At 41.8% G+C, this 12,265-nt stretch overlaps 1 protein-coding gene across 9 annotated transcripts in view; it reads right to left on the bottom strand.

Moving 5' to 3' along the window:
* Window positions 1-376: 376 nt before the first annotated feature.
* ppip5k1b (diphosphoinositol pentakisphosphate kinase 1b) overlaps window positions 377-12,265 on the bottom strand; it is a 45,824-nt gene continuing 33,935 nt past the window's right edge. For 6 of the 9 annotated variants that reach the window (XM_035913931.2, XM_087843304.1, XM_087843306.1 and 3 more), the window contains 3 exons: window positions 5,421-5,558; window positions 5,035-5,148; window positions 377-2,809 (listed from right to left, as the gene is read on the bottom strand). In XM_035913931.2, the coding sequence (XP_035769824.1) occupies window positions 2,718-2,809; window positions 5,035-5,148; window positions 5,421-5,558 (344 nt within the window). In that variant the 3' untranslated portion in view covers window positions 377-2,717. Of the gene's footprint in view, window positions 2,810-5,034; window positions 5,149-5,420; window positions 5,559-9,496; window positions 9,773-12,007; window positions 12,071-12,265 lie in introns of those variants that run through there. The other 3 variants (XM_035913914.2, XM_035913927.2, XM_087843308.1) reach the window with 2 other exon arrangements.

Here is a 12,265-nt window from a genome sequence, read left to right on the forward strand (position 1 = left end):
AAAGGTGACGTCGAAGTGCTTTAAACCTGCATTCTTTCTATTGTCCAGCAGGGGGCGACCTCTCTGGTTTCAAAAAGCTGCCTGCTTGTACAGTTTTACAGGGAAATAATTCTTCACCCATGTTTGAGTTCTCAAACATGATGAATTTCACAATTAGTAGCTGACATGCAGTCACTGGCCACTTTATTAGGTACACTTGTTCAAATGCTTAACTGTTAATGCAAATATCTAATCACCTGATCACATGGCATCAACTCAATCCACTTAGCATGCAGCCATGGTCAACACAAGCTCAATAAAACATCACTCTCACACCATCTATTGCAGCAGGTGTGACAACATGATTTGTTGTGCTTGATAACACACTAAACAACACTTTCAGTCTTTATTTTCTCTTTTTATTATTGCCCCTCTCCTTTCCCCGATGTCACAGCCTGACCTGAACCACAGAAGACAGGGCATCACAGACATCTTACACCTTTAAACCTCGTTAAAGAGAGCGCGCACACACACGCACCTCTCTTTGGCTGACATTAAATAACCACATAAATACACAACTACACCAACATCAACTCACAATTACGATAAAAACAGGTTATAAGCCTTCAAATCAAAAATCTAGAACTCTTATACAAGATGGCTAAAATTCAGAAATTCATTCAACAGCAGACGTTTCAAGTTTCGAAGGTCAGTTTGTTTTTCAATTGAACTGCTTTGTAATGAAAAGAGGGACTTTCCCCCCTCTGCTGTTTATACTTTGTTAAAGCTGACAATGCCGACTGAACACAATGCCCACAATTACATTCAGCTTTTCATTTTGTTTACAGGCTTTTGTCAAAGTATATACATATATTTTGGAATTTCAATTAACTGTAATTATTTTCTGAATTGAAAGTGAACTGACCGTCCAACAGTTCAGTCACAAACTGATGAACCAGTTGCAACCTTTGGATTATACTGCTTTACCTGAGCATGATTAATGAGATGAGAAACAGTCATTTGACATTAAAAACACATCTCAATATATGGTGACAGATTGCAGACACAGCTATACTACTCACTTAATCAAGTGGCTTATCCCTGTAACTCTAAAACATCTCAGTAAAAGAATACAGCAGATTCCTAACATTTGGATTTAATATCACATTATTATCTGAAGGCACATTTACAGATGCGTCTTTGTTCCTACTTAACAGCTGAAGAACACAGAGCTAAACAGCTTGATCAGGCTGGCACGAGTGAAAAATTATAAAATATACTACTCTTTTTTGTTTAATGCATGACGTAAAACAAATCATGTGAGCAATAATTTATCAGGCACACTGCAAACTTGCATCTCTGCAGATGCTTTGTATGTTACATTAGAGAGTATTTGGGCTGTGGTTGCTTTGGTTACAGTGTTACAAGCTTTACATGATGGTTTTCAGTCTGCGGGAGAACTGATTTTGTAATCCAGACGTTTGATGTGTGAAACGGATATAGGAACATTTTGACATTTTTGGTTAAATTACCCTTCCTTCTTTTCTTGCAACAGGATAGACTTCAGTCACAAACAGGCTTAGAGAAGGGTCGGCAACAACTAGGGAAAAATATGTATCCAAAATCCAGTTGGCGATTGGTTGGTGGCTGTTGCAGATCCCATCTGTTGTCTGCACATCTGGCAACAAACAGTCACCAAGCAGCAGTGAAACTGTGAAAAGTGCGAAGCAAACCAGACTTGAGTGATCACAAGATTTTCACACCTCTTAGATTCAAACTTGTCTGACATTTTTAGTAGATGAACCTCTGGTTTCAGTTTGTGCATCCTGTTTGTCTGGTTTATTGACGGAGGTGTTTACAGACAGACTGGCATCTTCCATGCAAACTACACGTGACTGCGACAACATCAGCAGGTTGCTAACTGGTCTCCAAGTCTGTATGACTGAAGCCTTAAATAACATGATTAACTCTCAAATCCAGCAGGTAGTTCAGCCTTTTTAAGGAATGGAAACAGCTAACAGTGGCCTTGTCTAAGGTACAACTGCTTGAAAAACTAACACTTAATGTTCAATTTACTTATTATTAAAAAAAAGAAAAAAAGATAAAACATAGAATTCATAAAAAGAAAAGACTACTACTGTTCTGCCATCTTTAAAACAGGCTGTTTCCCCATTCCCAGTGTATTTGCCAAGCTGAGCTAGCAGCTAGATATGAGAGCAGTATTGATAATCTAATTCTTGGTTAGAAAGCAGGCGTGCTGACATCTTTGGATGAAATCCACCACAGACTTGCCCGTGACGCATTTGAACCGGAAATGTCGGCAGTTCAGGTGAGAAAAACAGACTGCTGATGTGTGAGGGAAAAAAACATCTCCAGAGCAAATAGCAAGAACTGCTCTGATCCAAATTAAACTAAAGGCACAAATGGTCTGAATGTTGGCACAATGGACGGTTCAGGAAAGTGTGAGCGATCTGAGGAGGTGGATTGAGGCGATGAGAGGTCCCACGTATTTTTCTTTATTTCCTCTTTATGGAGAAGAGCAGGCGTGGTGAGGATAGTGCAGTCAGTGGTGATGCAGTGGGGGTGCAGCAGGAGAATCACTGTGCACAGTTTGTTTGATCATATCGCGTCTGACATCGTGAATATGAGCAGAAGGCTGAATAACAGCGCAGGAAGTGAAGTCGTTACACCGTGGCCTCCGATTCCCAGAGGTCCTCGTGGTTCTCCAAACAGACGGCCTACTCACTGAAGCTGAAGTTCAGACCAGAAGACTCTGTAATCGGGGATGAGGGGCCCGCACTGGATACAGCACTGGAGGGGATGCTGCCATCTGAACAGAAAACACACACACAAGCTCTCTGTAAACACTTGTTTTCCCCCACTGGTACAAACTGTCGATGTTTTAAAAGGTCCATCCATGACGCAACTAATAATCCCATTACTTTCCACCCCGGAGCCCTCGCTTCACTCTGCGAGTCAGGAGCCATGTTATTTGCTGTTGTACGTGCGTCACGGGGAAGGACACAAAGTGAACACAAATGAGAGAGCGAGCTGGCACAATAACAGGAAAGCATCATCTGCTCGTCTCTTCATCTCGTTGCCATGGGGAACTTTATGTAAACTGTTACTTTATGTGCTGGGTTTCATAAATTGAGCCACATGAATGTTTATATCAATAATCTGACTAGAATGTAATCAAGATTTGCCGTCAATCACAAAGCAGCAAAATCAAGAATAAGGGTTTAAAGCGTTTTACACTAAAGATAGAAGCTGCGGTTAAAAATGTTCCTGAACAGGTCACAGGGCTACACTTGTAAACAGCTGCCCTGTAACTACAGCTGATAAGAGAACAGAGTTACACGAGCAGCAGAAGAAGTGCCTCCCCGTCTGTCTGCGCACTGTGTGGTAAATGAGGCTAAATGAGTTCTGTGCAGTTACAGGCACCAGAATCTGGAGCAGCCACCCAAACCGAGTGCACACATATAACATGTGCATGAATTCAGCTCACCATCTAAGGGAGAAAGGAGGACAATGTGCTGGTTAAAGATGAAGGGGCTGTGATTTTCAGAGTACTTTTTACTTCAGTTTTAAGTGACGGTTGATGCTGCGGTGTAATCTGCTGCACAGTCTGCTGTTATTTATAAACAACAACCACACATTTTTTGTTCTAGTTTCTTTATTTGGATATTTTGTTGTTGTTTTTTAAATTCACAAGTGTGCTATTGTTTACTAGGTCACAAATTGGTTGTTTTTTTCCCCCCGTTTTTTGTTTTTAAAGTTTTAATAAGACATCGAGGGATTAAAAAAAAAAAAAAGACAATAAATTGCCAAAAATTGCAGTTCCTCCTTCGGCCACTTGAGTCTGTAAATCAGTGTGCTTAGACTCCTGTGTTTTGGTCTCTATAATAATTTTCAGAGCGGTTGTATGGTGGGTGAAAATCTGCATTTCGAAGCATTTCAGTGATATTATATGACAAATATGTGGATTGTTTTGTAGTTAAAACTGGAGCAGACTTGGACAGTCTGTCAGTGCAACTGAGTGAAACTGTACATTTTTTTTCTACACACTAATTAGCAGTTCATCTGTGTCTGTGTGATATATCCATGCAGTACCCTGCTAACCAAGCTGGCTGCTTTTGGCTGACTTATCTTGAAACTCCCCCGTCTCATCCACATATGAACGCTTCACAAAAGCATGGCTGACGTCTCGATGGCTACATCCACCCCCCCTGCACAGTCTATGATATTTGTCAATGTGATAAAGTGCTGAGTTTCATCTCTCCAACCTGAGATTCCATCTTCACTGTGGTAACTAGGACCAATTTAGCTGAGCTGCCATTAGCCATTTGCTGATTTGTCAGCATTTCTAACAGCCAATAAAAAACAATTTAGAAGACGAAGAGACGGGACAAACACCCTTCAGCACCAGACAACACACAGTGAAACCAAGCAGAGCTGGACAGGGTGTAAACATGTACAGAAAAAACTACACATGACACATTTTAGGGGAAATCTGTTTGTTTCGTGTGTCTGAAAGAAGAAAAAAAAAATCATTACATCGGTTGAGCTGTAGCAGTAACCACAGTATTGAAGCATTTAAATCTGTGTGAAACTGTAGTGACGCGACTGAGTTGTTGCGGTCTGTGCACACGTCAAACAACAGAAGACATCTGGCCTGTGTTCTTTGCGCTCTCTTATGCTTAATCAATGCTTGAATCAATATTGTTGCTGAAAAAAATGAAACAGACTAATGTTTAGGTTGCTTTGTTTCCCCTACCCATCACATTATTACCAACATTTAGGTCCTTTAGTGAGCTACGAAGAATGCGGTCATAATTGTAAGTCTAATAATCCATTAATATAAAAGCATATACATAAATGCTACTAAGTTTGACTACGCAATGTTGTCATTTAGACTTTTACACGATAGTAAGGAGGGTAAATATTTAAACATGAAGCCGATATGTTTAAAGAGGTTTCAGCCTCTTGAAAAACACTTTGTGCCGTGAAAGCAGGTCAACGCACTGATAATGCCATGAAAATCATTGCACTTACGCCACAAAGGCTGGCTAGGCGGTCGAAGAGATGCTTCAGATCCAGAAGAGGAAAGAGGCTGCTGCGGGCTATAGAGAGAAATCTGGCTCTGAGAGGCAAACAAGCCAGAGAGCGCTGGAGCAGAGAGAAAAGAAAACACATTAGGATCAGTTTACAAATGTAATTGAAGCTCATTATGCTTCTGAGAAATACTGCTCTCTTCTGCTTTTGGATTCAGAAAGTGATGTTTTGTTGCTAGACATTTAACTGCCGACTCTCAGGCTTTATTTAAATGTCTTTATATGAATTAACAGATTAAAAACCAGTGAACTGTGGCCATTTATATTCATGCTCAAGATCTGACGATCAGATTCTATAAAACAAAAATTACACTGAAGCTTTCACACCTTTCATGGTTTTGGCCTGGACCTCACTGTTGCTCTCACACACCGAGTTGAGAAACTCGTCCACCTGCTTCAGGGAAAGTGAGTTGTGCAGCGTCTCCAGCGGGTAGATGGAAGGCACCATGGAGCATCCTTCAAAGCCTGCAGGACAAAGGGTACAATACAGCCGATCGTGTACTAGCAGGAAGAGCGGTGAGGAAAGTACTGCTCTCTGTGCATTACGGTTCCACGTGATTTGAGTGCCATAGAAAAAAAAACAAAAAATCTAGCAGTGATTTATATTTGTTACCAGTCACACACAAGATCTACAGTCGGCAGCGTGTGACCTCTCACAGCAGCTGACTGGCTGTAGCTACACAACACAAGCAAGCCAGATATAATGCAAACACAAATAACCAATTCCTGAGTTAGTGAGACCACAAGAACAAAAATAATATTTTTGTCTTGTTTCTAACATGGTTACAGAGCACTCTGCTTAAAATGACAAGAAAACACACTCGTTACATGTTGCTGCTGATACATGAAGTGATTATAGTAGAGCTCACTTGTGTGTTAACAGGATATGATATGCTTGTTGATTTAAAGATAAGAAGAAATACAGTTCTGTGTTTGTATATGTAATAAGTAGGTGAGGACTACAGAGATTCGAGTGTTTAAGATGTGAGTACTCAACTTCATTTCTAAGTTGATGCTGTAAATGGTATTTCCTTCAGGTGAAGTGTGTGATATAAAGCAAAAATTAATATTAGCTACAGATGAGGTTCTGAAACCACAAAGAAGAAAATGAAATTCTGGGGAGATGTGGCATAACATTATGAGCATTGCCAGGTGGAGTGAAAAACACTGATGGCACCTGTTAGGGGGTGGGATATATGAGAGAGCAAAGTGAACCTTTTGCCCTCAAAGTTGATGTTGCAAGCAGGAAAAAATGACAAGTGTAAGGATTGGAGTGAGTTTGGTGCTTGTCAGAGCATCTGCAAAACTGCAGCTATTGTGGGGCGGTCCTGATCTGCAGTGCTCGGTACAGTGGTGAATAAGTGACAGTGTCATGGGAAGCTAAGACTCACTCACGCATGTGAGGAGTAAAGGCTGGCCTGTGTGGTCTCATCCAACGGACGAGTAAGTGCAGCTCAGACTGCTGAAAAAAGTTCATGCTGGTTCAGATGTAAAGGTGTACACAGAGCATCACAGTTTGTTGTGTATGTGGCTGCATAGCAGCAGAGCAGTCAGTGTGTCCATGCTGACCTCGTTGACTGCTGAAAGCACCAACGAAGGGCATCAGAACTGGCCCACGGAGGAATGGAAGAAGGTCTGATCTGATGAATTGTGTTTTCTTTTACATCACGTGGATGGTCAGGTGCATGTGAGGCATTTACCTGGGGAACACCTGGCAAGCCAGCTGAGGCAGTGTGATGCTTCGGATAATATTCTGGTGGGAAACCTTGGGTCCTGCCATTGATGTGGATGTTACTTTGACACGTACCACCTACCCAAGCAATATTGCAGACCATGTACACCCTTTCATTGAACAGTATTACCCGCTGGCTGTGGCCTCTTTAGCAGGAATTCACAGTAGCCCAACAGAGAACATGAAGCTCTATGATGACAGTAAGGAATGGATGGAGGTTGAAGTGCTGCTTCCCCCTTTATCCATCTACCCAGACAGCATGCTGGTCATCCTTGCCTTCACCATGAATAATGTGCAACAACCACGAATGTGTGCACGGCTATTACCTAAAACAACTTATTCAATTCAAGCGGAACGAAATGCTTAATGGAGAGGAACCTTTCAAGGCCTCAAGGGGCCAAGATATCAATTTATAATTAGTTGAGTTGCTTGTTGTTAATGTTTCTCATGGGATTGTGTGCACTTTCAAGAGTTAAGAACATTATACAACCTGTTGCTTCTGCTTTTTAATCTAAAGCCTAGAAGAAGAACAGGAATGTCAGGATACGACAAAGGCCTTCAGGCCTTCCATGGACTAATCAAAAAATCTTTTCCTTACCCGATACAGCCTTGAGCAGCTTTATTCATTTGACAAAACAAAGACTAATATGGAATCTGAAAACAGCTTCCTGCCAAAGATGTGATGACAGCAGAAAAATTATTCTACCGTTTAAAGTGATATTACAAAGTCTCAGGAGGAAATGTTTTGCCAGTTCAGACAAGTTCCATGCTCCAGTATTTCTCCTTCTGTCTTTAGTGTACTGTGTAATAGAGCAGGCGTTATATAAAAACACATTAGTTGGCTTTTATCACCTTTCCCTCCTCATCGCTGCTGCAGTGCGTTCACATGGACTTTACAATTCAGCTCACACAGTAGATGCAGTGAGAGGAGAAAAAAAAGCCCACTGATCCTTCACTGCACTATTCACTCTCCACAAAGGCAGACATAAACATACGAGGCAGGGAATGAATGCAGATAACGATGGCACAAGTCATAACAGACGGTCATCTCTGCTGAGTGCATGCAAGCTGTGTTAAGCTGACAATGTACCAGGACCTGCTCCATAAACACTTGACGCGATCGACAGTTAACGGACAGGCCGCCACTTAATTAGCCAATTAAAATTAGCCAATAGATGATGACCCAGATCTTACAGACAGATACTGAAATATCTTCAACCCAGCCAAGAGATATTTTGTTATTTTGAGGAAGACACAGTGGAGGTTCAGTTGTTACTTCCCAGTGCAAAGGCCAAATTAGCGCCATCAATATCCGACACGTATTTCCACACAGACCTCATTCCTGAACAAAAGCCCGGCTGTAAAGGCTTCTTTTTCCTGCACCCACTGCTCAGGATGGAACATGCACACAATGCAATTAGGCAGGCCTCTAACCATCGCATAAAAGAGTCTGGTTTACCAGACTGAACCGCATGCATGTAGATCCATTAGTCGTCCTTTTTGCAGAGGTATTTTTTGTTATAATTTGAGATTATGGTTAAAAATGAATTGCTATGTTCTACCAATTCCACAAGTGAGCTTTAAATGTCCAATCATATGCAAAGACTTAAAGACACAGTGAAATTAAAGATAACACTCAAAGTGTCTTATCAGGTCCTAATTGTTTGGTTACTTATTGGTCCTTTCAAAATAAATAAATAAAATATATACGCATCCCATTTCATATCGATTGAACCTTTTTCTCACTTCTTGTCATAGTATTCTCCCCTTTTTGGACGCAGAAAGAATGAAACTACAATAATGCTAACAGTCTCTACAGCTCCTTAGTCCATGAGCATTTCTCAGTGCTCACATCAAAGCAGAACCATCTTATAAAGATGTGAGAACTCAAATGTCCCTTGAACTGAGTCACATAAACGCATCTTAATCTGCCAGATGCCTGGTACAAAGCTGTGTGATGTGGGATTATAATGATGTGAAAACTGAGCAGCTAACAGCGTGGAGAATTAAGAGGGACGCCATCCGTGTATTCCCAGCAGTGTGGATGCAGCTCGTCCATTTCCTTCTGTGTCATTCATAAGAAAGGACAACATTCTGGTTTAGTTGGAAATTATAGTTGTTTTTACAGATGAACCCAAGACAGTGTTACAAGATTCAGGTCAGAAAGTTGTCCTTCCTCACGCCTCTCAAACTTCAGGCCTAATTATTCTCCTAAGAATACTCCGTCTGGGTGAAGCATTCAGGACACATGCCTCAGCCTTGCTTGACTGGAATTATCTGGGCAATTACCTCCACTAATGTCACGAGTGGACATTACATGGACATTCAGCTGGGAAGCTGGAAACTTAATGACCTTTAGATGTCCATTAGATTTTTTCCCCCCTCCTGTTCACCTCTGTCAGGTGACACCTAAAAAATGTTGAGAGCCGCAGTGCTCGAGTGAAAGCTAAGTTGCTTTAATAGTTTCACTGTGTCTTTAAATAAGCAGAGGAATACAGCATTTGCATATTTGGGCAGATGTGCAAAATGAGAATGTTTATAGTCGGACAATAAATGGAGCATGAGGCAGGGCTATAGATATCATTAACAGGCAGACCTAGGAGGGAAAATGAACGCACAGGCTGCAAGAAAAATAAAAGCAATGAGCCACAACAGATGCTAAGAACTGGCACTGGCAGTATCCCACTTTTCCCAGCACCGACTGGCTAGGACGAGGAAGAGGAGGCAGCACCAAGTATTTTCAGGGACTGCAGTGGCTGACCGTAGTGAGACTCTGGGAGCTCCTGACTAGACACCAGCTCAGTCTTGAAGAGGCGGAAGTGGTAGGGGCAGTGACGCAGGTGGTGGGCCATGGCCCCATCCACAGCCAGAGGGGCAAACCCCAGCAGGGCTGTCTCAGCAGGCAGCCACTCCAGCAGCTGGGTTACGTTAGGCACGTCCGAGGGCTCTAAGGGGATGAGAGGCAGAGCAGGGAGAGAAGAGTAGAACTGGAAAGTGCAGCGGAGCGGGAGCAGAAACGGGAGGAGCTGAAAAGCAGTGCGGCCGGAGGGCATTCGATTGATTGTAGGCTGCGCCGGACAAAAACCTCACAGCTCAAACAGAAAAAAAACAGACTCAGTCCCACCTTTCCATTTCAAAGAAATCAAATCCAAAGCAGATAGCCTGAGGTCAAATAGAGACGTCGGGGGGGAAACGAATGACTAAAAACACACCTGAGATCTGCTCCACGTAATCTGAATGAGAGGCTTTTTCAGTCAATCAGTGCTCAAACATCAGTGACCCCCAGGGTATTTTTCAAGAAACTGTATGTGTGAGAACAGAACTGCAATGTGACAAGAGAAGTCGTATTTTAGATTTGTAGCATGAAGGCGTGACTTTCTGACAGATTTCTATCACTAGCTCTTCAAATTGGGCAACTGCCCCAGGGCTCAGAACACTCGGGGGAGGGGGGGGGGGGGGGGGGGGGGGGTTTGTTCAAAGGTTCGGTGTTCACTGTGTGGCAGTTGGCTAATGGTGACTCATTCCTAACTTGTTTGTATGCACCACTCAATCCCATCATCAGAAAGCAGCATGAGCTTTCAATCTGCAATAAAAGACCAGACATTTGCATATTTACAAATGGAACAGTTAACAGGACACCACAGACCCTCAAACATGCGTTTGTGTGAACCTGATGAATGCAAGTTCATTACTGACCCATTCTTCAGCTCAATTTTTGCCCGACATCGCTCCTCGGTTGGTTAATCCCACCTGGCTTTCACATCAAAACAACCAAATGAGAACAATTTCACCTCTAGTGCCATTTGAGTAACCAAGCAAATGAGAATATGTGTACAGCACACGTTACTTTATCTACAATATTTTACCCATCAACATGGTTATGATTCAGAAAAAAAACACAGCTTCATAACAACAGATAATTCATCGTTGATAAAGTGAGGAATGTCCTTAGTTAAATAATAATATATATAACAAACAGCAGCTTGATGAGCATTAACGCAGGTGGCTGTTCAAAACTGAACTTGGACAATTGTAAATAAAATATAAGAATAATATTTATTGAAAGCAAATACCTGTAACAAAGCAGATCACACCAATGTTAATGGATCTAAGGAAAACTGACACTTTTTAAATGGATCATCAGCGCCTATTATTATAAATTAAAATGTGACTACAGCAAACTGGAGGGAAAGGCTCATGACTGTGGCTCCAGCTGTCTTTAAAAAAAAATAAAAAATAAATACGTTTCAACATATGAGATTTGTGAATTCCACCAACTCTTCAGCCACTCTGAATCAACATGTGAGAGCAGCCTGTGGATCAGCTGACATCAATTCTGCTGAGCAGCAACGTGTACATCAACTACTAAGTGTGACGAGGTAAAGCAAATATCACACGTTCACACATCGCTTTTCTGCAACCGTCACACACACACACACACACACACACACACACACACACACACACACACACACACACACACACACACACACACACACACACACACACACACACACACACACACACACACACACACACACACACACACACACACACACACACACACACACACACACACACACACGGTCCAGATTTTATTTAGAATTTATGACCCTGCATCAGTGATGTGGACGTCTAGTATGTGTGTGGTCAGTACACTGTGACATCACTGTAAGTATGTGTGTGGTTAAACTGGGGTTAAACTTAAACAAGATAAACACCTCCTATTTAAAGTTTTATTTGGCATTTATAGCAAAAACCCAGACATTTGTCAAATAAATTATTTTAGAATCAACAGTGCATATGCCAGTGAGGATTTTTTAATTTTTTTATGTGCATTGATTATCTACCCGTGGAGATATATCTAAGGAACACGATATATTCCACATAGCTACCCATCCTGTGAACAGCAGGATTGAAGGTGAAAACACTTGCAGGCAGAGCAGGTGATGTTAGAGGTGAAGGGCTGACAACATAAGTAAAAAACAAAACAAAACGCAAACACCGAAGGTGTGTGCTGGAAGACAAAACAAAAAAAACCAAAAAATCTGAGATGATGTAAGTAATGTAGCCACATGTCACACCTCCCAAAACAGAAAACATAGAAAATGTTTTCCCACAAAATGGTCATGCAAGATAAGAGGAGAACTGGAGGAGTGTCGAAAAAAAAAGGCAGACATACCATTAGTCGGATGCCTGGCATACGACACAGAAAATCTCTTTACTGCCGGCATAGACAACAGCTCTGAGGAGATAAGAAAGGTAACTGGCATTACTGGGGCAGCTGGGATCTGAGTCTGCTTGTGAGTCTGTGTGTTTGAACACGAGGGGGGGGAAAGAAAAAAAAAGGAGAAAACAGATTAGGAGAGTTGGCCTGTCGATTCATCAGTGTCTGTCTGCCAACAGATCTGTGTGAAAAGGAGGGTCATCTTTGAATGAA

The sequence above is a fragment of the Neolamprologus brichardi genome, chromosome 7, assembly GCF_056152115.1.
Source record: "Neolamprologus brichardi isolate AB-2024 chromosome 7, ASM5615211v1, whole genome shotgun sequence".
Taxonomy (NCBI): domain Eukaryota; kingdom Metazoa; phylum Chordata; class Actinopteri; order Cichliformes; family Cichlidae; genus Neolamprologus; species Neolamprologus brichardi.